The 24,262-nt window shown below is 34.5% G+C and overlaps 2 protein-coding genes across 2 annotated transcripts in view; one reads left to right on the top strand and one right to left on the bottom strand.

Annotated features, from left to right (window-relative positions):
• LOC117124763 (kinesin-like protein KIF9) overlaps nt 1-4,680 on the bottom strand; it is a 38,249-nt gene extending 33,569 nt beyond the window's left edge. Inside the window, exons 1-9 of the mRNA XM_033271088.1 lie at nt 4,302-4,680; nt 3,594-3,899; nt 3,004-3,118; nt 2,234-2,384; nt 1,609-1,823; nt 1,162-1,368; nt 915-1,039; nt 349-466; nt 25-148 (exon numbers count right to left, since the gene is read on the bottom strand). Of these exons, the coding sequence (XP_033126979.1) occupies nt 25-148; nt 349-466; nt 915-1,039; nt 1,162-1,368; nt 1,609-1,823; nt 2,234-2,384; nt 3,004-3,118; nt 3,594-3,828 (1,290 nt within the window). The 5' untranslated portion in view covers nt 3,829-3,899; nt 4,302-4,680. The remainder of the gene's footprint in view (nt 1-24; nt 149-348; nt 467-914; nt 1,040-1,161; nt 1,369-1,608; nt 1,824-2,233; nt 2,385-3,003; nt 3,119-3,593; nt 3,900-4,301) is intronic.
• A 1,998-nt stretch (nt 4,681-6,678) lies between these two features.
• The window catches only part of LOC117124753 (SCY1-like protein 2), a gene marked incomplete at its 3' end in the record, with an annotated part of 23,929 nt that continues 6,345 nt past the window's right edge, over nt 6,679-24,262 (top strand). Inside the window, 14 exon segments of the mRNA XM_033271076.1 lie at nt 6,679-6,786; nt 9,141-9,316; nt 10,039-10,196; nt 11,444-11,588; nt 12,075-12,224; nt 13,140-13,355; nt 13,763-13,879; nt 14,145-14,270; nt 15,827-16,003; nt 17,746-17,868; nt 18,144-18,257; nt 18,745-18,811; nt 19,971-20,089; nt 20,803-20,903. Of these exon segments, the coding sequence (XP_033126967.1) occupies nt 9,167-9,316; nt 10,039-10,196; nt 11,444-11,588; nt 12,075-12,224; nt 13,140-13,355; nt 13,763-13,879; nt 14,145-14,270; nt 15,827-16,003; nt 17,746-17,868; nt 18,144-18,257; nt 18,745-18,811; nt 19,971-20,089; nt 20,803-20,903 (1,763 nt within the window). The 5' untranslated portion in view covers nt 6,679-6,786; nt 9,141-9,166.

Below are 24,262 nucleotides of genomic sequence, written 5' to 3'. Positions count from 1 at the left end.
ATATTAACTACATAATTATCTTACATTGTCAGTTTCTTTACAGGGACTTTGAATTCCTTGTTTCATGTTTTTTATTTCTTTCTCAAGTTCAAGAACTCTTTTCCTTAACCTCTTGATAATCATCTTGTCATCCAATTCTTCATTTCGACTGCAAAAAAAAAAAAAAAAAAAACCGACATGGAAATCATTTCCTATTCATGTATTTGTTTTAAAGAAAAAATCTGTTTAGAGATCTTCTTTATTGTTAATGCATACAAGAACTTTGTATCAATGCAAAATTTAGAATCTAATATTCATAATTAGTTATATATGTAATTTTTATAAATATATTTCACTAAGCCACATTACCTTGCATGATTTTTAATACAAGCAACTCTTTGTGCAAACCGACAAGTGGATAAACTTTCTCCAATGTTGATGTCTTGCACCGAAAGAGTTGCCACCATTGCTGTCAAACAATTTCCTCCTATAAGAGAATAAACTTATAACATTATTGTTCCTGATAATAACTTGATTTGCTTCAGGAGAACAAGTATAGGTGTAATTTTGCACTACCCGACATGGAATAGTCTGGCGTGGAAAATATCTGGAGATCGTGTGTTCGAGTCCCACCCGAGAACGACTTGCGATTTTTTTCGCAATTGTTTTCACATGTACTGAGCATTCAGTACATTTCCACGTCAGGTAAAGCAAAATTACACATTATTGTTCCTGTAAATATTTATGTACAAAGAACAAAGCAACAGATAATGTTGAAAGTCATGATAATGCCCTTTAAGAGTGAGCTTTTTTGTAGCCTTTGAGTCCCATGCTCCAAACCAGTACTTTTCTATGGTTCAGCTAAAACACCCTTTTGTGTACCCCCTCTGGTAAGCCAAACCATTTCCCTTTGATTACAACATTAACATCCATACCTAAGCTATCCTTCAGGAGCATAGTTAGTAATGAGTTCCTGTAAGGCACATGCCTAGGATTAGCTAGTTCTCCCACACTTCGCCGGTCATATGGCAACGAACGAGAGCTACTGGCACTGCTGATTCTATTAAGACAAACAAATACACTTTGAAGTAACAGAAACAAATTAACATATTTCTATATTCCCCAAATTATAAAATGAAGCAAAAGCCAGGATGTCTACTATTACATGAACTTAAGATTTACCGTTTTTGACGGTAAGGCCCAGCACTGCTACTCCGCTGTCTTCTGTCCCTTCGTTCACTTTGTGCCATTTTCTGCAAGGCTATGATAACTCCCTCAAGGTGATGTAAAGATAAATTGATTGACTTGGCCTCAGCTAGCTGATTGCCTTTGATACCCGACTTGGCAGCACGTTCAGAACCAGCCAAGTCAACAAGGTGAAGCTTTGATCTGTAGTTAATCAATCAATTTTATTTATTATGTTGATTACATTTTTCATTTATATTTATTTATTTTATAAAATTTTATTTATGTTTATAAAAAATTATAAATATTTTACAAAATCACTCTGATTTTGTAACAAAAAATACTGTAATGGGATCAACATGTTGGCATAAAGAAATACAGAAATACTCATTTTATTAACTTTTAATGAGACTCAGGTTTTGTTGAATTCATTTTTACACTTACTTCCTAATAACATCTGATTTCCTATCATGCTGTGTCAAGTATATAGTAAATATAGCATGAGAGCGCGAGGATCGTTGATTTGACGAAGTCTCTGCAATACGTCGACTCACTCGTCCCTGATGTAACAGATTCTGAGCAATGTTCTCATCTGCAGCAATGTGGGTTGAAAGGTTACGAATAATGCAACTATTTCCGGGGCCATCTCGTACAGATACCTTCCAAAGAATAGTTCTGTTTCTTAATTGTCTAAAGCGCGTTTTGAAACTGGCTATTGCCAGTTCCTTTACTGAGTTCAGTTTTTATTGAAAAAAATAACTTTAGGTGAGCTTCATTTCTTTGTGAGGAAGGAAACCACAAAGTCAGAAAAAATTTAAATTTTGATAGTAAAAACTCCACCTGAGGTAGTGAAACATTACTGACACCAGACTTTAGAAGGGGCATTGGATTGACAACATCAAAGAGCAAACTAGAAATACTATTATCAAGTGTGTTGCCCTAGAGGGGATAGCTTGGAGAAATGCAGTGATAAGACAACATCAAATATGAATTCTTAAACAAACCACTTAGATACATTTGCATTTTCAGGGATTGAAAACAAAATAGCATAAATATGTCAAGAACATACCTTTGGCAAATGGGCTACAACACCCGACATTCTTGCTGTTGGGTTCAAAAGGTCGTAGCCAGTTTCCTGATAAATCTCCATATAGGAAACATGGATGGTAACGTCTGAACTCGTCAACTTCTGGATAGATTGGTACACTGTCGATAAAGCCCTACGCAAATTATAAATTATAATTATGAATTAATTAAATTTCATTATTAATATTATTATCAACTACTTGATCAAGCAAGCTATGGTCCATAAATACCATTCAATATCATTATAATTACAAGATGAACTACACAATAAGGAAATGCCAAAGATTGCTAGAAGACATTAATATATTAATGTTAATGATAACAGTACAGTAATTTTATCAGCATATGTTTTAACATAAACCTACACATGACAATGTTACAATCACAATACATTACACAAGTTCTCGTACTCTCGAAAGCTCCGATGAGGGCAGTATAATAGAGGCAGTAGAGTATTGGGACTAACAGCCGCCCATAAAAAAAGATCTATTAATCAATCAGCTGAATGTTTCAAGAGCTCCTGAGGCAGTAGAGTATACTGGCCCTAACAGTCACCCATATAAAAAAGATCTATTAATCAATCACCTGAGTGCTTCTAGAGCTCCTGAGGCAGTAGAGTATACTGGCACTAACAGTCACTCATATAAAAAAGATCTATTAATCAATCACCTGAGTGCTTCTAGAGCTCCTCATTGGAGCTAAAAACTATACAACTTCTCAAATACTCTCTAATGGGAATTTTCAATTTGCTACCTTGGTGCCACTCCCCTATCAGCATATGTTCTTGAGCCACCCTCGATTGTGTATGTCTTGCCCGAACCAGTCTGACCGTAAGCGAATATTGTGCCATTGTAGCCAGCCAAACATCCTGTAAAAAAGTAAGATACAAAGAGGTTGCTTTATTAAACAATACAGTAAAATAACAAATATGTTTTTTGTATGGTAACATCCTAAAACCTAGATGGATGTTTGTCACTTTAAAAATAAAATTTAAGCATTAAAAATTCTCATTATAATTTATCCCATTAACTGTTTCTACTAAACTTTCATAAAATTAAGTTATTTGTTTAATTGTCTGGTGGGTACATAGTGCACTGTGTGATTATGCCTACCAGTTATCATGCCCTAAATTGTTTGTGAATAGTAAACCTAACTGGTTAACTCATATCTGATGTAGGGAGTTTGTTTCCTCAAATTTTTGTGGAATTATTTTGGTTGTTATTCACTTTGGCTAGCACCAATCAAATATTATTTTCTGTATAGATAACATAATTTACCGTATGTAAGCACTTTAGAGCTGTTCTAATATAAATATATTAGTATTATTAGTAAAAAATAATAACCTTCAACAATGTTTGAAGCCACAACATCAAATATTTCAGCCTGGGTGACTGTCGGCCCAAATACATGCGAGAATTCTGTATCATGCGTGATGGTGCTAGTCCTAGTCCTGTCAAAGCTGTTTCCGCTTGCCCCAGCTGTTCTGATACCAATGCACACCTTATCCTCATCCCAGTCAAAAAAACTTGATATCTTGTTGGTTGGTTTGATACGACAGTAGGTCTTAATTTGAGCCATCCTGTTGGGGTATGGTACGCAGGTTTTATGTGATGCTACACAACATTAGTTGAACAGTCATCGTTTTGGGTCTGAAAATTAAAATCAATACATTACTGAATACTTTAGTGTTTTTACACCAATTCCATAGCTTGTGTGTTAGGCCTACATTATACAAGGGACAGTTCTGTTTTTTAACCACCCTTTGGATATTGTTGTGAAGGCCCCACAAAAAGACAATATAAATGTACATGTACATGTGTGGGTTTGTGGGACGTGCACGTATTTCTTGCCCTGTTCTAATTGGTCAGTTGTAAACGTTGGCACTCATGGAAAGGTCCAACATCAATTTATATTTTCCTCAATGTTCTAAAATCAAATTATTTTAAATAAAGACTCAGGTAACATATTGAATATTCATATTATTATTGACCAAACTTAAGTATTGTATTTGATTTGCAATGAATAGCGCCTATAATAGCCTAAAATCTTACCTCGTTTGCACCTCTGCATTCACTACTGTACTACCAGTAAGTACAGACACAGCAGTAGGACCTAGGCCTACACTAACCAACTTTGCCAGGTCCCTGGCTCTGTGAGTTCAACTTGGTGGGATGAAGCAAGGAGGTGATGAAGTTAGTTATCAATCTGGCGGAGGCTAGGCTAAGCCTAGACAACACAAGACCTACTATTCTACGCTTCTCTGACTAGCTTAAATGCTTACACATTTCTATGTCATAGAATAAACACACAGACTAGTTTTATTGGTCTTTGATTTCTACAACCACATGCCGACATGCTTTTATAATTATTATTATAGCCGAAAAACAATTTCCATTGGAATCTTGAACTTCTCTCTTTTTCACGGTTTTGTTGACATTGGATACTTCACTCGCGCCCTCTAGATAATTGGAAGTTCTATAATACCTGGTTCTATGTACACATGGAACGATCAATATGATTAGGCCTAATTATCATGATGATAATAAAATGATGATGATGTTGATACTGTAATGACAATCACTACGGCACAATAATGTTAATCATTTATGATGATGATGATGATGATTATGATTATGATTATGATGCATTTAATTACCAGGGGCGGCGGGTCCAGGTTTTGAAAGAGGAGTTCAAAAGTTCTATAATACCTGGTTCTATTTACACGTGGAACGATCAATATGATTAGGCCTATTATCATGATGATAATAAAATGATGATGATGATGATGATGATGTTGACACTGTAATGACAATCACTACGGCACAATAATGATAATCAGTTATGATGATGATGATGATGATGCATTTACCAGGGGCGGGTCCAGGTTTTGAAAGAGGAGTTCAAAATGTTTTCCAAAAAAACCCCAAAATGAATTGGGGGTGGAGAGGGGGGCCTTCCCCCTGGAAAATATTGATTTCTAAATGGCCGGAAATGAGCTCTCTCCCAACTACTAGGAGTATTTTAATGACATGTAGTTAGTTCTTCAAAATTCAAGTTTTCCCCTCTTGAAAAAGGTCAGGTAATTTTTTCTCATTATTCAGGCCTATACATAGAGGAAAAAATCAAATTATTGTTATAGTCCAACAATGTTGAGTAGTTGGATACGTAGTCTTCATTTTTTTTCATGGATCGATGAACCGATAGGCCTGAAGAACGCACTTTCCTCGGCACTTTCGTACATAATTTGTTACGACGTGTCGAACCCAAAACAGTGGTATAATTTTATTTAGGCCTAATTGAAGGCTGTTACTTAGGCTATGAGCATAGTATGTCTGATCTACCAACCATGCCTAGGTGAGTTAGCATGTCTTAAGGCAGGACCCAGTAGTATTTTCTTACGTTTATTCACAGATGGAGGTTCGTCCGAACCCCCTGAATCCCCCCTCCCACCACGGATCCGCCACTGGTTACCAACCGTCTCGTGCGGGACGGTCTCGCATTTCCAATTTTGGATGCATGAAACACACACTTTTTTGCAGAAAATCATGCGTGATCATAAATTAGTCACGCATTTAGCACAAGTCTATGTGGGATAACGAATTATCACGAATTCATGATTTAAAATTAGAAGAAATTGGTTTTATTAAAAATATAACAACGGTCTGCAGTAGCAGTAGCTTAAGTCATTACAGAGCTTCGTTAATATTTCGTTGGAAGCATTTCACAGAGAAAATTTCTCTTTCTCGACAAAACAACCCCAGCTACCACGCACTTGTAGCCGCGTGCGGTCTCGCGCGTTCATTGTCACAACCAACTGTTGATTATGTGATGAACCCGGCCACCCCCGGGCTTCTTCTCCTATACCCTGGGGCCCCGGCTTCTTCCCCCCACCCCCTATTCAACTGGTGTAGTCACGCATTTCAAATCTCTCAGGTTGGTAACTGTGATGATGATGATGATGATGATGATGATGATGATGATGATGATGCAATAATGATGATGATGATGAGGTCGTGAAATTCACTGACAGAACGGTGAACGAAATTAATGGCAATAATGCTATAATTCAAAGTGTTGTTATCAATTGTGTTGATTGAGGCTGTGTTTATTGACCTACCTTAACAATTATTATAGTCATTTTCCATACACTATGTTGAAAATTATTGATGGGCCCTTTTATTTTGTGCAATATTAATTAAGTATTCTGCTATTTGTACCTCTATATACTCTTATTAACTATTAATCTTGTAAGAACTGCACCAATCCTGGTTATCTGTTCGTTATTTAGGGGTGGTGTGGGGAGGGAGTTCTATACTGTTTTTTATCTAATCATTTACGTTTGACTTTGCGTTATCATTTCTTTATTCTTATTTTTATATTTATATAATTTCGTAGTCGTACGATTTATTTTTCCTTTTTACTTCAAGTTCACCTGTATGGTGACGTCCTTTCAAAACCAGGATTTGAGCTTTCGGTAAAAGTGCCCAGCCACGACGAAGAAGACGTGAGAGTTGGGGATCGTCTAGACAAAACAAGGTTAGGCCTAGATTCTTCATTTATTTATGTTTTAGGTATAAATAACTTGGTTTTGTGTTTATTTTGCTTGTAAATTTAACTCTACTTTATGATTGATTTATTATTTGTGAAATTCTATTGACGAACTCTACAAAAACCACCTAAAACCTAGCTAGGCCTATATTATATGTCATGGAATCACTCACTGCTGCTACTGTCCAACTGCAGCCGCTAGCTACTGCTGTTTGTTTATTACAAATGAGGACTAGGCCTAGGGCCTAGTCGTTTGAAAAATTAGCCTAGCCTACTAGCTAGGTCCAGCCAAACTGTAAAATAAGGCATATGCGGTGACCAAAAATTTGGTTTTGACCTAATTTTATATAATATAATATTTAATATTTAAATAATAATGTCTTTATTATTATTAGTTAGGCCACGAGAATGAAAGTTGTAGGTTGGCGTCCGAAAAATTTTGAAAACACATGAGGCATTTTTTCATTTTTCATTATTCATTATTTTTTTTATAAATGCTGTCCACAAGCCGCGGCATTGCCATTGGTAATTTTACATTCCCAAGAAACAATGCTTACAGTCATAAAATGTACACTAGCCTAAGCCTATAAAACAAATCCTTTTCTACATTTAAGACCTCTTTAAACATACAAGATTTCCTATTGGTCAGAAAGATCCATTTGATTCGTAAATGACCTCAGCAGTGATCGGCGATCATGGTGCGATGTGGCCAGGCCTGCCTTCGCTCGGTGTTTGCGACGAGTGAACAGTGATGAATAGATCGTTTTTCTGTCTGGTTACGACTTAGAAAGTCCGTTTTTTAAAACGAAGTATATTTTTTTTCAAAATAATGAACTTTTCAAAATAATGAAAATTTTTGTGCGGTAGCTTTTTAGGCATGCGGGCGGTGGACGCAAACCTACAACTTTCATTCCCGTGGCCTTATTATTATTTTAGGAACCTGACAAGAAAATTCAAACTTTAAGAAACAGATTGACTCATTCATCAAAAAATGTAGGAAAATAAATGTAATTTAATGGTATAAAAGTGAAAATCCATCAGCCCACTGATTTTCTATGATTTTTTAAGTTAAGTAATTTAATTAAAAAGTTGGAATAGGCATTCAAGTATGGCACTAGGCTAGTCTACTAGCAGGCCTGGGTATTCTTCCGATGTGCCATATTAAGAAAGCAAGACGAAGTTGAAGGTTGTCAGGGCAGCCTTAGTTGATTTGGTTGGTTTAAAATATATAAATAAAAGTTTTGGCTCCTTGGTAAAAAAAAAAAAAAATTGCCAATAAAAAAAGCCAAACACTAAATTTGCCAAATCAATGTCATTAGCCTTACTGCAGATCTGAAAATCACAAACTGACTGAAATCTTCAATATAAAAGAAGAGACCGAAAGTAAAATTTGTCCTTTAACACATGATTTATATGTGTTGATCATAGGCAGTTATTCAGGGACAGCTTTAACCACTTTTGTTTTTTAACTACCATAATTATAATATTAATTTATTGAATCTTGCTTTTTAAAACTGAGGCACATGTTAGACAAAACGGTAGGGCACTGTACATCCACAAACCACATGAATATGTACAGTCATGCACATAACTTAAGTAAAATAGGTAAAGTAAAATAAGTTTGGAAGTTTGCAAAAATAGTATAATATGGGAAAAATAGTAAATATGGTGTTTTATGATTTTTAATTGTTGAGTTGCTTTGGTTGCAATAGCAGATTGTTAAACATTAACTCACACTCACAGTATCTCTAATCGTAAACTATTCATATAGTACCACATTTTCAATAATACACATGGAGCAGTACCAGTACTAGATTCACTGTGACTGCACAGAACCTAATATGTAACCTATCATAACAACAATTATCTCCATTAAAAACATTTTTTTATGCCAGAATAATAGGCTGTTTTTTGCCAATGGCATATTTATTTGGGTGTGCTGGGACAGAACACACGCCTCAAAAAATGCCTGTCTTCCACACCCTCCTCCACTATAACTGTTTAAGAAAATAGGAAGTTTCACCTTATTTTGCCAGCTGGTGCCCTCTGATGTAATCATCAAGCCCTCCTACTTCATCCAGTACCCCACCCCATTAGTGCCCTCCCCATTTTAATTCCCCTATATACACCACTGGTCGTCATTATTGTTATTCTATGTTATCACAGTATGTAACATCTATATTCATCATTGTATTCCTTGTGTTTAAATTCTCCAGAATATCCAAAAGATATTCCCCTTAAGTCCAAGTTAGTGCTATTTATTATTATTATTAATAAATGGATGTTGTACTTGAATGATATTTATTTACTCATTATAATATCTTTTTAAATTTTTTTTTTAGCAAGGACTGCTACTGTACACTTTAACATGGATATGTTTAACAAGCTGAAGAGTACAGTGGGTGGTTTGATTGGTAATCCTGTAAATCGTGAGTTTGAGATCACTCGTCACATTGGAAGTGCTGGACCAGGCTGTCTGTGGAAGATATATCATGCATTTAAAAAGACTACAAAACAGGTAACAATAACTATTCGCATTACTACACAATATATAACCAAGTATATCAATACTGTTGAAATATCATTTTCAATTGTTTTAATTTTGGTTGTGCAAAATTCATGCTCTTGTGTGTGTTGAGAATATGAACATCCTGAATAGGCATGATAATTTTTTTCCAAATTGTCACATGACAACTTTTAAAAAATGCGTTTGCCCTGAGTTGCAGACTGGTTTGCTTCAAGCAGAAACAAGAATTTATTTTTTTAACTGTATTTATAGAAGGTCATTCTTCCGGCATATCCTAGACGGTCGGCTGATAATCTGAGGCCCTCTTTTATGAGGCTTAGTGAGTGGAGTGGAATTTAGTTGTAAGAAAAAGTGCTGCCGTCACAGGAATTGAACCCAGGATCCTGGGATTGGAAGTCAAGCATCTTAACCATTAAGCTATTCAACTCCACTCCACTGTAGAATGTAAAAACTATTTTAATTCATGTCAAAATGTTGGGAGGTTGTCCTCCCACAATAATTTTCTGTTTCCCCCCCCCCCTCCCTTTTAATGTGCACTCACGACCTCAACAGGTATAAACCAAAGGGTGATGAGTTTGGATCACAGGCCTGTTGCTTGGTTGTTGAAGGATATACCTCATTATCTGATGTGAAAAGAATCTTTAGTGTTATGTTTTTTTACTGTTCATTTGTTTGACAAGATTTCTTAGTAATTAAAACTTATATTGTGACAGGAAGTAGCGGTATTCGTATTTGAAAAGCGTCTGCTAGATCAGTACTTGCGAAAAGACCGTGAACTAATCCTACAAGTGTTAAGACAAGGTGCTACTCGTCTCACAAGGTTACGCCATCCACGTATTCTCACTGTCCAGCATCCATTGGAAGAATCCAGGTTAGTAAAAACTACTGTTAGATAGTAGATGAAGTGGTTTATATCAAACAGAACACAGGGAGCACTTTTTATTACCTTAATTTAAATGCAGATCCACCTGATGATGCAACCGTAGACTACTAGCAAAAGCTTGAGTAAATTATCATTAGTCAATATAGGTGCTGAAGCCTGGTTTCCATAGAATCGCTACGCAGTCGCTACAGCATTTTCACTGCAATACTTGCACTGTGTAGCTGTCTGCAACGCAATCATGAATGTTCCCTGATTCAACTGACCAATCAATGTTGCCAAAGGAGCCGGCGATAGTGTGTAGCGATTTTTATGGAAACCTGGCTTATGTTCTATTTTTACCATAAGATAGATGAACCTGACTGCTTAAAGAGCCTTAGAAGTCAAATGACAATCTAATGGAAGACTACTACCACTTAAAGTAGATCATAATGACCATGGTGGAAGACCCCCTAACGGACAACCTTATTGACAGACTACGTGAAAGACCCAGTGACTTTTTGACCATTCTTTGGGATACCCTAATTCCAACTCAGGGAAAGACCCAATGGGCATTACTTGTGTACTTTATTTTATTCGAATAAATTCCCTCCTCAAATAAATGTCCACTCCACAGCCTCATTTGGAATGAACGCGTCTCTCGAATAAATGCCCTGTGGTGTTTATTTTGCCTTGAATAAAAGCCCCACCCATGACTGAACAAAGTTAATTCAACACATTTTATTTCTTTCCAGTAGAATGACATTTTTTCTAACCTGGTTAGGATCAATAAGTCTTTATGATAACGCACATTCTGGCGGTAATCATGTGTTGTAATTTCTCATTTACCTTGAAATCAAGGGGCATTTATTTGAGTATATACATAGCCATTTTACACCAAAAAATAATCACCTTCCTTGAATAAACACCCCCCTTAAATCCCCCTTCTCAACAATAGATGCCCTGGGGTGTTTATTCTAATAAATATGGTACTTGTCTATGGAACACTGCAATTCTGCAACTTCCGGAATAGAGGGTAGGCTTTATTGATGCTTATTATAGGGATGTCTGAACGAAAAACTTGAAAACATTAAATCTAAAGTAAAAATTAATCTCAGGTTCTGTTTTATAAAAATATCTGATTTGCCCATATATAATAGGTAGTATATCATATCCTCATGCATGTATATGGGCAAATCACACAAATGTCACAATTTTACAGTAGTTCTTTTTTTGGATATTCCCTGTTTTGATTCCAGGGATAGCCTTGCATTTGCTACTGAGCCGGTCTTTGCAAGTCTAGCCAACATTCTCGGCTACACAGAAAACATGCCTTCGCCCCCGCCTCCTGAACTTAAGGACCATGAAATGTTTGATGTGGAAGTCAAATACGGTCTGCTACAGGTAAGGGCTAAAGCTTAATGGTGCATTAATTTAAATTTCAATTTATTCAATATTTGATTTGCAGCTGAATTACATCAAATTTACAGTTAAAAATTCTTACACTAAAAAGGCCAAACAATAAAAAATTAAAAAAAAATACAATTCAATACACACTATAAATAAAACTATAAATACACTTTTGCTTAAAATTATCAGGTGCAAAGTTATTAATAATATTGAAATATAATAAAACGAAGTATGGATGAAGACATAAGTAAAAAGAGAAACATTAAAATTGGGGAAAAATAAATAAAAATGTATGGGAGGATATATAAACTACCCCAGATAATCCACTGGAAAAACGTTTTGAGCAATTTAGAAAATTTACTTGTAGAATTTGAAAGGGGAATGAACTACAGAATTCTGTTAAGCCATTGTGTACCTCTATATTATTGACAATTACTGTAATTGAAAGAAAAATATAATCCTAAAATTATTTGCATACAGATTACTGAAGCACTTGCTTTTTTGCATAATGATGTGAAAATGGTGCATGGTAACCTCTGTCCTGAGAGTATTATCCTCAATGCAAATGGTGCATGGAAAGTATCTGGCTTTGATTTCTGCATTCCATCATCAAGTCCAAATGATCAGGAGGTAGGTATTATACAGCTTTAAAAAAAATGTATTAAAATAAAATTATTACCACTTTCTGCAGGATATGTTATGAAACTGTAACAAAAAGAGGTGTTAACTAGTTGTATATCTACTTTATTATTACAAATCTATTCCTTAACAAGTATTAATGCTTGAAGTACACCACATAGATAGTTTTGAAAAGAACTGTTGTTGGTTTAGAATGTCTTGTTGTTTCAATTTCTTAACTTTTTTTTTCATGTTCACCTTTATTCATTTCTTAGTCATATTACACATAAAATCATGAATTACAAATCAAGTTAAACCGGCACAAACTTTATAGTACTTCACATAACAATCCATTAATTTATAATCATCATTATATACTATAAGATATTTAAATATTTTGTTCATATAATAATAATTTATTATAAAGTAAACAATTTCAATACAATTCTTAACAACTTATTAATTCATTCATTCATGATTTTATTTATAAAATGCACATGTCACAATAAATAATTAAAACACTGAAAGTTAGCAAATTATACATTGTAGGTATTGCTACCTAAATTGAGTATTATGTACAAGTAAGACGATAAATTAATGTTAATAAAATGATCAAATACATTATATGTTATTTCATTAAAATATATCACTATCATTAAAAACAAAGTCATTAAAGATAAATTGATAAAACATTTATAATGTATCTATATTGATAAAATATTTATAATGTATCTGACATTGTAAAGACAAAAGTAATATAAATAAAGAATCACAATGCACAACAGTATAAAGATCACAATGCACAACTCTAAACAAAAGTCAGCATAATAATTAAACTTCATTAATAATGATAAGAATTATGTTTCCAGCATATTAATATAGTAGGGTCAATTTTTTTCTATTCTCTCCTTTTAATTTAACTTACAGGCTACTTTCAGTCATAGAGAATGGAACAGTGATATTCCACCAGATGCCAATCCAAACCTGAACTATTTGGCTCCGGAATATGTAATGACCATGTCATGTGATACAGCAAGCGACCTATTTTCTCTGGGCATGCTTACATACACATTGATGAATTCTGGAAAAAAATTTTATTCTTGCAATAATAATTTGAAAGTGTTCAAATTAAATATGAATGAGGTAAGGATTCAATTTACAAAGTTATGCTACTATTTAAATCTGTTTTTAGACGACAGTGGTGGATCGAAATACTGTAGAGTCGCTGAGGGAGGGACTTTCATAGATCGATGGTGTAGACCATCTCAGTCCTACCGTGGTTGGGGCTGAGGTAAGAATATTTATGATTATGACACCTTTATAGGGCTGGAAATGGAACTCTGAAACGTTAATTTGAATATAATTTTTTTTTTTGATATATTTTTTGAAAAATTCTCCATTATAAATTCTAATATGTTACAGCATTAAAACTCATTAGTCCCTCTCTTGTTCTGCAGTTGTTGCAAAGTAATTTTTACATGTTAAATTGAGTTTGATTATTTTATATAATTATCTTTGAAATTAAAAAAACTTTTTTCTTAATATTTCAGTTACGTTCTCTTAACCTTGCCAAATTAAGTATGCTTCCAGATGGTTTAAAGGAGTATGTAAAGATGTTATTGAGTTTAACATCAACTGTACGTCCAGATGCCGACCAAATGACCAAAGTGAGTTCATTCCACAAATTTTAATTCTTTAGCAATATATGGCAAACTTATGAGAATTGTACCTACAGTACTTTATGCAACATGACCAGGGTACCATAATATGTTCTTCAAACACATAAAAAGGAAAATAATAGTGAATTGGAAAAGAATGAAAAGGAAACACCAAAGAAACTCAAGGAGCTTGTTTGTTTAATGTATACTCAAGCCTTTTTATTTGTAAGTTTTGCTGTAGAGAGTATTATTTCATTGTTTGATTTTCTTGTAGATTCCATATTTTGATGATGTTGGTGCAATGACGCTTCAGTACTTGGATTCCTTGTATCAACGTGACAATCTTCAGAAGTCGCAGTTCTTCAAAGGACTCCCCAAGGTGCTCTCAAAGCTCCCAAAGGTAAACCAGCTGTTCAACTCCCTGTTTGGTCATTAACATTAAAAGAATCTGAGTGATACATAAAATGTCATAGAATGACTTACCTTTTTTTTGTTGGTGTATAATGAACAATGTACTGTATAACAGCTTAAAGGTCTTTTCACATCAGGTTCCAGTTCAAGTTTTATATTCATGTTTCAGTAACTGTTCAAACCTAATCAGATAACTGTTCAAACCTAATCAGGATAGGTAGTAAAGTAGGTCTAGCCTAGGCTAGGAAGAAAAGTCAACTAGGCCTAGGCCTAGACATGTACAAAGTCATTCGGGGGATATGGCCCCAGTATCAGAAAATACGATGCTCCGCTGTTTTTGATGTCTCTATAATCTTTAGAACTTTTATCATATAATATATATTTAATTGAATTTGCATTAGCAATTCTTCTATAACATCATCATCTAGACCAAGGCCTGATCTTGCCTCCCTGTCTACGCCATTGCACTCTCTCTCGCCTCACTTCGAAACTGTAACGTTTTATTGGTCAGAAATTGTCCGGTACTCATTCAATTGGGAAAAAAATCTGTCGTAGACTGATTTGATCTGGTAGCCGGAAACTATAGACGGTTGCCGTATACTGGAACGGAGCAAATGTTAACAGAACATGTCTTCAGCATGGATAGAATAGATATCCGGTTTGTTTTGCCTAAACCTGAGCTGGGACATGAACGGAAACATGAACAGATGTGAAAGCGCTTAAGTTATGGTAATAAGGGGGACATTCTCTTGGGTATTTTTGTGTGTGTAGGAAATTATGAAATTAAAAAGTTATGGTGAGGCTTTAGGGAATGTATTCCATAATGTTGCAGCTAGTAGTCATGTGCATTGGAGTTCATACATAGCTGGCTAAGATGTACTCATTTTACTCCTGGATGGAGAGAGAGACCGTGGAGGGGTCATTGAGATTATTTCCTTGCCATGTTCCGAAGTGTCTTCTGGCATTTTAGTAGTAATATAGGTTAAAGATTTCCCACACGAATAAAATATACGAGCTATACTGGGTAAAGACAACTTGAATTCTTGCTTGCAACAAGGTATCCATTCGTAAAAGTCTTATGAAGATAAGCCTATCTAATAGTGACTTAAAAGGGTCCGACTTTAGATTGATAAAGATTGAAATATGTTAAATACAGACACAATGTATACATAGGCCTAGGTCTAGAGTCTAGTTAGAATATGTAATTATGTATTGAAATGATATACATATGTGTATATGTATATTATTATGCGTAAGGATGTTATTTAGTAAAATAATTTTAATTTACTGTAAATATGGAAGAGGCATAGAAAGAAAGAAGAATAGGAAAGAAACTTAGAGCGGCTGAAATATTTACCGAAAATAAATAATAATCATTTTGACATTATTGCATACATTTTTTTGTAAAAAATTTTTAGGCACTAAACATCAGAGGTCAGAGGTCATACATTCAACATCGAATCCAAGACCTTTGGCTCTGTTTGATTTCCGTACTCAAGTAGTTTTGTCAATGATTAGTAATATATTACTGTTTTTACTCTCCAGCGGGTTGTCCATCAAAGAGTGTTACCTTGCCTGTTCAAAGAGTGCATAAATCCAGATATGATTCCTTTTGTTTTACCAAATATATTATTAATTGCTGATGGATGCACGGAAAAAGAGTACACACAGCTTATCCTTCCTGAACTAAAACCAATATTCAAAATTCAAGAGCCTGTACAGGTGAGGATGCTACAATATGCAAATTTCAAAGATGAAATACGGTATTTGAAATTTGCATAATTATACATATAAAGAGATTTAAACAGAATTAGATAGAGTACACATACAATTATGTAACAGACAATTAGATAACAAGAAGAAAAATAAGTAGAAAAAAAGAGGCTAAAAGGGGAAAAAATTGTAAAATATTAAAATAGTGGGTCTATTTCATGAATACTTACCTGGATGAACCAATATATACCATTCATATATATCAGTTCATCCAGGTAAGTATCTCACTCATAGACCAACAACATCACTTCTTATTGATGTGATCTAAACAAAAAGACAGTAACTCCGAAAAGAGACAGAGACATTTGAGACTCAATGTTTCAATCTATTTAATCAGTCTATTTCGTGAATACTTACCTGGATAACCGACTAATTGCCATTGTTCCCAAAACGGAACACCCCCTTCGAAAAATGGATCAGTCCGACCCAAGGCGCCGTGTGCGAACCGTCTCCCTAACAAACGTCCTCATTCCCTTTTCGACGTTGTTCGAAGTCAGATCGTCTAGCCTTTGGAAAACTAGCAGGACTTCTCAAGCACAATTCTGTTCTCCTTGGATTTATTTTTGCCCTTGGATTTATTTTCAACAAGTGGTTGAAAATATATCCTTTTATTTTTATTGTAGTCTCGATCGGTATCCATGTCCGCTTGCAGGACTTTGTGCTCGGCATGTGGGGGCCCAAACCGAGTGTTAAGCTCGACCGGCACTCGGCACTACCAACATCACGATTAATTTGTGTATTTTCAAGAATACTCATGTGAAAATCTCACCCATTCATATATATTTACAATATTTACATATTAAATATTTAAGTATAACAGAAAACTAAAGACCGACCAATCAGATTAAAAAAAACATATTAAAACTAGCCAATTAAATTAGGTAATTAAGAAAATGAGGTGTGTGTTACATTAAGTATATCACTTATTTTCATGAATAACAATAAATACACAACAATTGTAGTATCACTATCATTATTTCATAATCGCCATTGTCTTTAGCATTTACTGAATATTTATATATCCAGGGCCTGGATATTGACCCTGGATATATAAAGTGCTTGTTGACTTAATGATTGACTGATTGATAGGCTACTATATGGTCTTGGAAGGAGATAATTATGTTGAGCTTGGCACAGCACCACTTGATGTGGATGTGTGTAAGCAGACTGATAAAAGTATTGGCTTCCTATTTTTTATTAGTTATTTAGGCACACAATACATGTGCCAAGGATTGTCAATAGCGAATATATCACTGTCCTACTTGTAGTTGACAATCCTTTACACAAGACAAACATACACACACGATGCTTTACACAAACTAAATCTCAATATGAGATTTAGGGAGTGGAGTTGTTTTGGTCGTGAGAATAAATCCTGCAACACTGACTGGAATTGAACCAAGGATGCTGGGATTGGAAGGCAAGCATCTTAACCACCAAGCTTTTCAACTCCACTATAGTAAATAGATATATTGTACGTTCCATTCCGAAAAAATATATGTGTACCATTACTTTGATTGTTATATAATTTCATAACAATGATTTACTGTTTATAATAATAATTATAAACAAGCATTGTTAAAGGGCTCTATAAAAAATAGTCTCAGAGCATATTTTGCAGATTGTATTAATATTTATCATTCATATATAATTTCTTAATAATTAATTTTTATTAATGTTTTTGTTTTTAGATCTTATTAATATTTATGCAGAGGATGGATCTCTTATTAAGTAAGACACCTCAGTCAGAGATTAAGAACCATGTACTACCAATGCTGTACCGTGCACTTGAAGCGCCCTCACCTCAAATTCAGGTAAGCATCAGATCCAATTGAAGCCTCTGGCATTGTATTAAGTTCCTTTTAATTGAGTGGAGTTGTATGACTTAGTGGTTAAGGTGCCTACCCTCTAATCCTTGGGTCCTGGGTTCAGTTCCTGTGATAGCAGAAATTTTTCTCATGGCTAAAAAGAAGCAAATGACTGAGCTCTGTTGCATTTCTTATATCATAAGTTGCCAGGGACTAAGGGCAGCCTAAGTGCCTCACTCTCAAAATTTTAGCTTTAATTGATTTTCTTATCTTATTTGTAGGAGTTGTGTTTGAATATCTTGCCGACGTTTGCTGGAATGATTGAGTACTCGTCCATGAAAAACGCAATAATGCCCAGGATCCGACAGCTATGTCTGAACACTGAGAGCCTAGCAGTAAGATAAATTTTTTCAGAAATTTTGAAACTTGATAGCAGTTATCATTCATAGCCGCTGGGTCTAGAGACATCTAGCTCAGCATTTGGGGAGTCTTAAAATCTGTTGGGAAGTAATTGGAATCATTTTCTAAGTTAAAGACAGCTGACCTGAGAGTGTTACATAACCTCAGCCCATTGTGGGTCTCAGGTAGGGGTGGCTCATCTGTTGGGGAATGGTTGACCACATGTTGGGGAAATGCTGATGTCATGGCTGGTAAGAATAGAAGAAATATTATTTTTAAGTATAGTTATACAGACAATACATGCTGCCGAGTTCTAAAGATTTTTATAAGGGCCTTAACTGAACAAAAAAATGTCCATATATGAGAAAGTAGTCTTAATTTCGGGGTAGTCTAAGCAGGTATAATGTTGATGTCTTGGAAATATTCTGTATTTTAAGAGTTAAATCTAATGTTTTCTGTTTTATTTTTGGTTCCCAATTGAAGCGGCATAGGAAGCGTGGGGATGAATTTGATGTATGTAATGCGTTTATGTACATGTGTGTTACGCTGAGTTTGTAAACTCAAAAACTGTACACGCGTTGGTTCTGAGTTTTGGGGGTTTTTTTTTTCGTTATTTTTGGCATGCCATTGATCCCTATTTGCGAATTCATTTTCTATGAATATTATTGATGAATGGAGTAAATCAAAGCCCTTTATAATTGATTGTATAGAATTATAGAATGAATAGACCATTGGGTATCTACTGTACATGCCTGTGTACAGTACATCACATGTCAACTTACAGGTCAATCTGAGAGCCTCATTCATGACATTGTGCACACACTTCAGAATGACTAATACAGAGTAGCTAGCTCATTCAGCTATACAGGTGGTAGCCACTGTGTGTGCGCTGAGCCGTGGCGTATCTCAAGGTCACCGGTTCAATTCCCATTGCTGCTCGCCTTGCATTTTAGCTGGAGGGCTGAAATACAAGTTACAATAACGCACCGTCTTTCGGATGAGACGTTTAAGCCGTTGGTCCTATGTGCAATATGGCCCATATTCACGTTGAAAAACGCTGTACACTCTTTGGAATAAAAGTAAGGGATTGTCTTCCGGTATACTGCCCAATTCACCACCAGAAGGACAGGACCTCACTGGAAGCAAGTCTTCAGACTTAGTGGTTCATCCTTGGTGTGGTTCACACCGAAGTACTCCTAACTATCTCTATTTGTGCAGAGATTAAATGGATTCTTTCCTTTTTGTGTCCTTAAAATTTTTACCATAAACTTATACTAACCACTGTAGTGTATTGTGTAATTGTATTTATAAACATTGCTTGCATCAAAACCACTGTTCCTGCAGGGATCATTATCATGATAAGTTTTTATATCCCTGTCAGACAGCTAACCCCCCCAGCCCCCTCAGAAAACTTATCCTAGATCTGCCACTGGGCTAGGGCCCCAAAAAGGAAGAAAAGAAAGAGAGGAAGAAAAGAAATGAGAAATAGGCTAGCATGGTACTCCACAACTGGCTAATTTTCGATTTATATTCCATGTACCAGTGTCAGTGGTCAAAGACCATCCCCTCCCTCCCTCCCCACCCACTTGGTGTGATCCCTAACTAGATTTTTCTGTACCTGATTTTTTCTGGTGGAAATCAAGTTTAATCCTTGTAATGAAATTTATTTTTTATTTGTTTATATCATTTTAACTTTTTTTCTCTCATAGGTATAATAAAAACCACCATGGAACATAAAAAGCTTGGAATTACGAAAGAAATGAGCGCCACCAAGATTCTCCCGTTCTTAATTCCTCGTTGCATAGACAACGCACTAAATCTAGAACAGGTAACTTACATTTAAACTTGAAAGTTAGAAAAAAAGAATGACTTAAGTGATCAGCTTTCAAATACAAGTCAAACCAAGAATACATGTCCTTGCTAAAGGATTTGATAGTAAAATGTCTGTAAATCTTTGACCTGCAGCATATTCATGTTTGGTTATGTATGTGGTTCTTTTAAACTCAGATTTCTATTGTAATTTTAGAGTTTTTTGGGGGGTTGCCAATACATATTTAAATTACATTGTTTTCAGCTGTTATTTATATTTGTTTATTTTCATAATTTGGTGAAGTAGGGGTTTGCCCAACTACCAACAACAATATACAAAAATATTATTTGATCTGATTTTTCTGGAGCCTGACATACACTCACAGAGTTGGTTCTTGACATTAAACAAATATGCTATGTATTCTTTCACAAAATTCTGCTACATTGTATGAAGTTAATACTTCTGTGTATTTTGTCAAAAATGAGTTTCCAAATTTATTTATTTATTTATCCTTTCTTTGACTGCATGCATGCAGACTTTCAGTACTTGAGTACTGTTTTTCAAAGTGGTACAGTTACAAACAAACCATGAAATAGAAGAAGATAATACAAAATGAATAGTTTTCCAAAGCTAATGAAATGAAACATTAGTATGCAAAAAACTGCAAGTATGTGCCCAGCATGAAAATTAACTGCAAACCTTTAACCCGGATTCATTTTATCTTTTATTAGTTCAATGCCTTCATGTCGGTAATTAAAGATATGATTTCGAGAATTGAAACTGATCATCGTGGAAAACTAGAACAGTTATCCTCCATGCAACAAGAACAAAGGTAGATCTGAAACTTTGTTATATTTATACAATCAAATCATTTATTATTCAAAATAAATGATGCATTTAACCAGTAAAATATACTTATAATATTAAAGAATCATTCTCTATAGGGCTTGTTGGGATACAGTCCATACAACACTATTTTTTTCTCCCCTCACACTGCCAATTTTCTTACTCTCTACCCGCTAATTTTCTTCCCGTCTCCCACTCACAACGCTCAGTCTTACTCGCATTTACTGTTCGCACATTCCAATTTGCTCCCTTCTTTCTTCCATACTCTTTGAGTTTCTCAAGATCACTTCTTGACTTGCACTTCTTCTAACTATTATTCTGAATAACTAAATTTTACCCCCACCCAGTATTTGCAATCATACAACCACTGTCATCTAAACAATTTGGCATTAACTGTTTATGTTTAACTATAATGTTTATGTAGTTATTTTATATTTTTTTGTGATGAATTGAAAGCAATTTTAAGCGGACATTGGATAGCATTCCAAGCTGATTTGAAGTGAATAGAACAGGAAATGATCCCTTCATGAGTGGCATTCCCACCCTGCACTCACCCAACCACTGTCATATATACAATTTTGCATTAACTGTTTAATGTTTGTTTAGTTGTTTTATAATGTTTTGTGACGAAGTGAAAGTAATTTTAAGCGGACATTGGCCCTTTATAGCCTTCAAAGCAATAAAACTGAATTGAAGTGAATAGAACAAACAAGGATTATGCCTACTGGAGGCAGCTTTTGTGTAAAGCAAACTTCCATAAGCTCATTGGTATGTCATGCATCAGCCAAGATAAACTGTTTGCTAAATGAGCTCTGTTTCTTCGACTATTTATTGTATTAGTATTACTAGTATTGTGGACTTTGTAGCACAAATATGAGGCTCGCCATCCCAAAACCAGCGTCAATGATCAAAAAATGAAAAATTGACTTTTTAATATATATTCTTATGTTCCACATTGTAAGCTTTAAGATGATCGATTTACTGGAATTGACTTACTATTGCCAAAGTTAATGGGTAAAAGTATTATGGCTTCTCTGTGCTAAAGTATACATTACTGCCACATTCAATTAGCGAAAGTAGGCCGATTTTAGAGTGGCAAGCCTCATTAATATAGTAGTGAACTCTATGTGATTTGTTATTACTGCTGGGAAGGGATTATGGAAAAGCTTCAGAGGTTTTGAGATGTTACTTTTTTTCTTCTGGTTTTTTTTGTTTTTGTTTTTGTTATTTTTTGTAAATTAAGTTCGTCTCATATTCAAATCTAATTATTGTATTTGGGGTTGGTAAGATTTTTGTTTTGTATATTTAGATGCACCACTCAAAAAAACAAGCAAGTGCCACTGATTCTAAAGTGATTCCTAATAAATATTAAAATATAAATATTGAGACCATGATACTATAGGTTATCAAATCTTATGTTGCATATGGTAGCACACTTATTGAACAATGATTATTTTAAAGGACACCATATTTCATTACAGCTGATGTCTGAAGATTATTCTAAACTTAAATTTGAAATTATTACAAAGTACTCGATTATATCTATCTGTTCCTCTTGGCTCTTGCTTGGCTTGTTGGTGTTGTTTTGTTTTTTCTCTGCATTTTTTTTTTTTTTTTTCCTTGTGATTAATTTTTATTAGTAGAGTTTACTGTAGTTTAGTTCTGTGGCCACATTACAGGCTTATGCCTCCTCAGTTCAAGGCACTTGTTAGATATTCAAGGGAAGTAAATAAAGTGAAAATTGATTCAAGAGAAAAATGTTAGGTTACTTTGGTTAAGTTTTATCAAATAATGATAATGTAATAGAGTGTCGTACTAGTCTTTGCCAGCCTCTTGAGATCAGAACGTAAGAGGGTCACTTCAGATATATATAATTATTATCTGAGGACTTGAAAACAAAATAGAAAACTAATTGAATGCTGTAATGATAATTGAATTGTTTCCCCTTAACCTTTCAACCTTTCAGTTAAAATACGTCCATTTAAATACACCTTATTTTTTTCCCCTTACTAATGCAGATGGCTATGAAAGGATTGTCAGTAGCATGTAATATTTCTTTTAGTGTGTGTTTTTATTTCTTTATATGGACAGATGGTCCACTCCAAAATAAGAACAAAAAATGACTTGATTTAGCAATGGCATATAAATGTAAATTTTTAATTGTAAATAAAATCCTCAATTCCTCAAATGGCTGCTATGGATTTTTTTGTATAATTTTGATTTTGATTATTAAATAAAGATACCAAGATATACATAATAATGAACTGCTGGTATATGAGTCATGAGCTTACCATTGTTATCACTTATTTTTGTGGTATTCTCGTGGTATTTTTTTTTTTTTATTAAAAAAAGTAATTTTTAAAGGACCAATCTATTTTAATGCTGTTATCAATGTTTAAAAACCGAAAGGTTCACTGATTAATCTCAGATAAGAAAGTATAATACATACTGCAAGTATTGAAATACACGCCATCGTGTTGGGATTCAATATTTCGACATTAAATGTCATCATCAGGAATGAAAAATTATCCATATTAGCAAGCTTATATGCACTAGTACCAAAAGTGGTTAACCAATCAAAACATTACCTCTAGTAGGTGACATAGCAGTGATTTAAACAAAAGATCAAAGCATTCTTACTCTAATGATCAAAGATACCTACAAAAACAAAGAAAGCTCTTTTGAAGCTCTGAGCCCATTGTTAAGCAAAGGGTGTAGTCTACGTATAGCGAACGCTTCTTTAAACAATAGGATAGACCAGTTCTGGGAGCTGTCAATAATGTTAGTACTAAAAATATTAAACCTAATTTATTACTTACATTACAGACGACATTTGAAGCATGAGTATATATCGTAAAAATACACAAACATGTCAATATGTCCATTATGATAGCTTTGCTCCATGGAACCATAAGATCTCCTGGATTCGTAGTTTAGTTTCTAGAGCCCACAGATTGTGTACTCCTGATAAACTTCAAACAGAGCTTAGTAACATCAGGAAGTTTATGTCTTGGAATGGGTACCCTTTAAAGGTTGTTAATAATGTACTTAAGAAATTAAATGAACCTAAATGTATACATAGGCCTACTGATGATAGCTTGATTAAGATTTGGGTTAGATTGCCTTATCTAGGAAAACCAGGTGAGTTCATTTTACGTAGATGTTTAAATAAGGTAAAGAAACACTTAATTAAAGAGGTAAAATTCATAACTTTATGGCAGTATAAAAATGTTTCTCATTTTATATCTACTAAGGATCAAACCCCTAAGGAGTACAGAAGTTCTGTTGTCTATCATTTTAAATGATAGGGCTGCAATAGTGATTATATTGGTAAGACAGATAAGA

The sequence above is a fragment of the Anneissia japonica genome, unplaced genomic scaffold, assembly GCF_011630105.1.
Source record: "Anneissia japonica isolate Jap-2015-1 unplaced genomic scaffold, ASM1163010v1 scaffold1771_len165655_cov130, whole genome shotgun sequence".
Classification (NCBI taxonomy): Eukaryota; Metazoa; Echinodermata; class Crinoidea; order Comatulida; family Comatulidae; genus Anneissia; species Anneissia japonica.
This window is presented reverse-complemented; position numbering and strand designations above follow the sequence as displayed.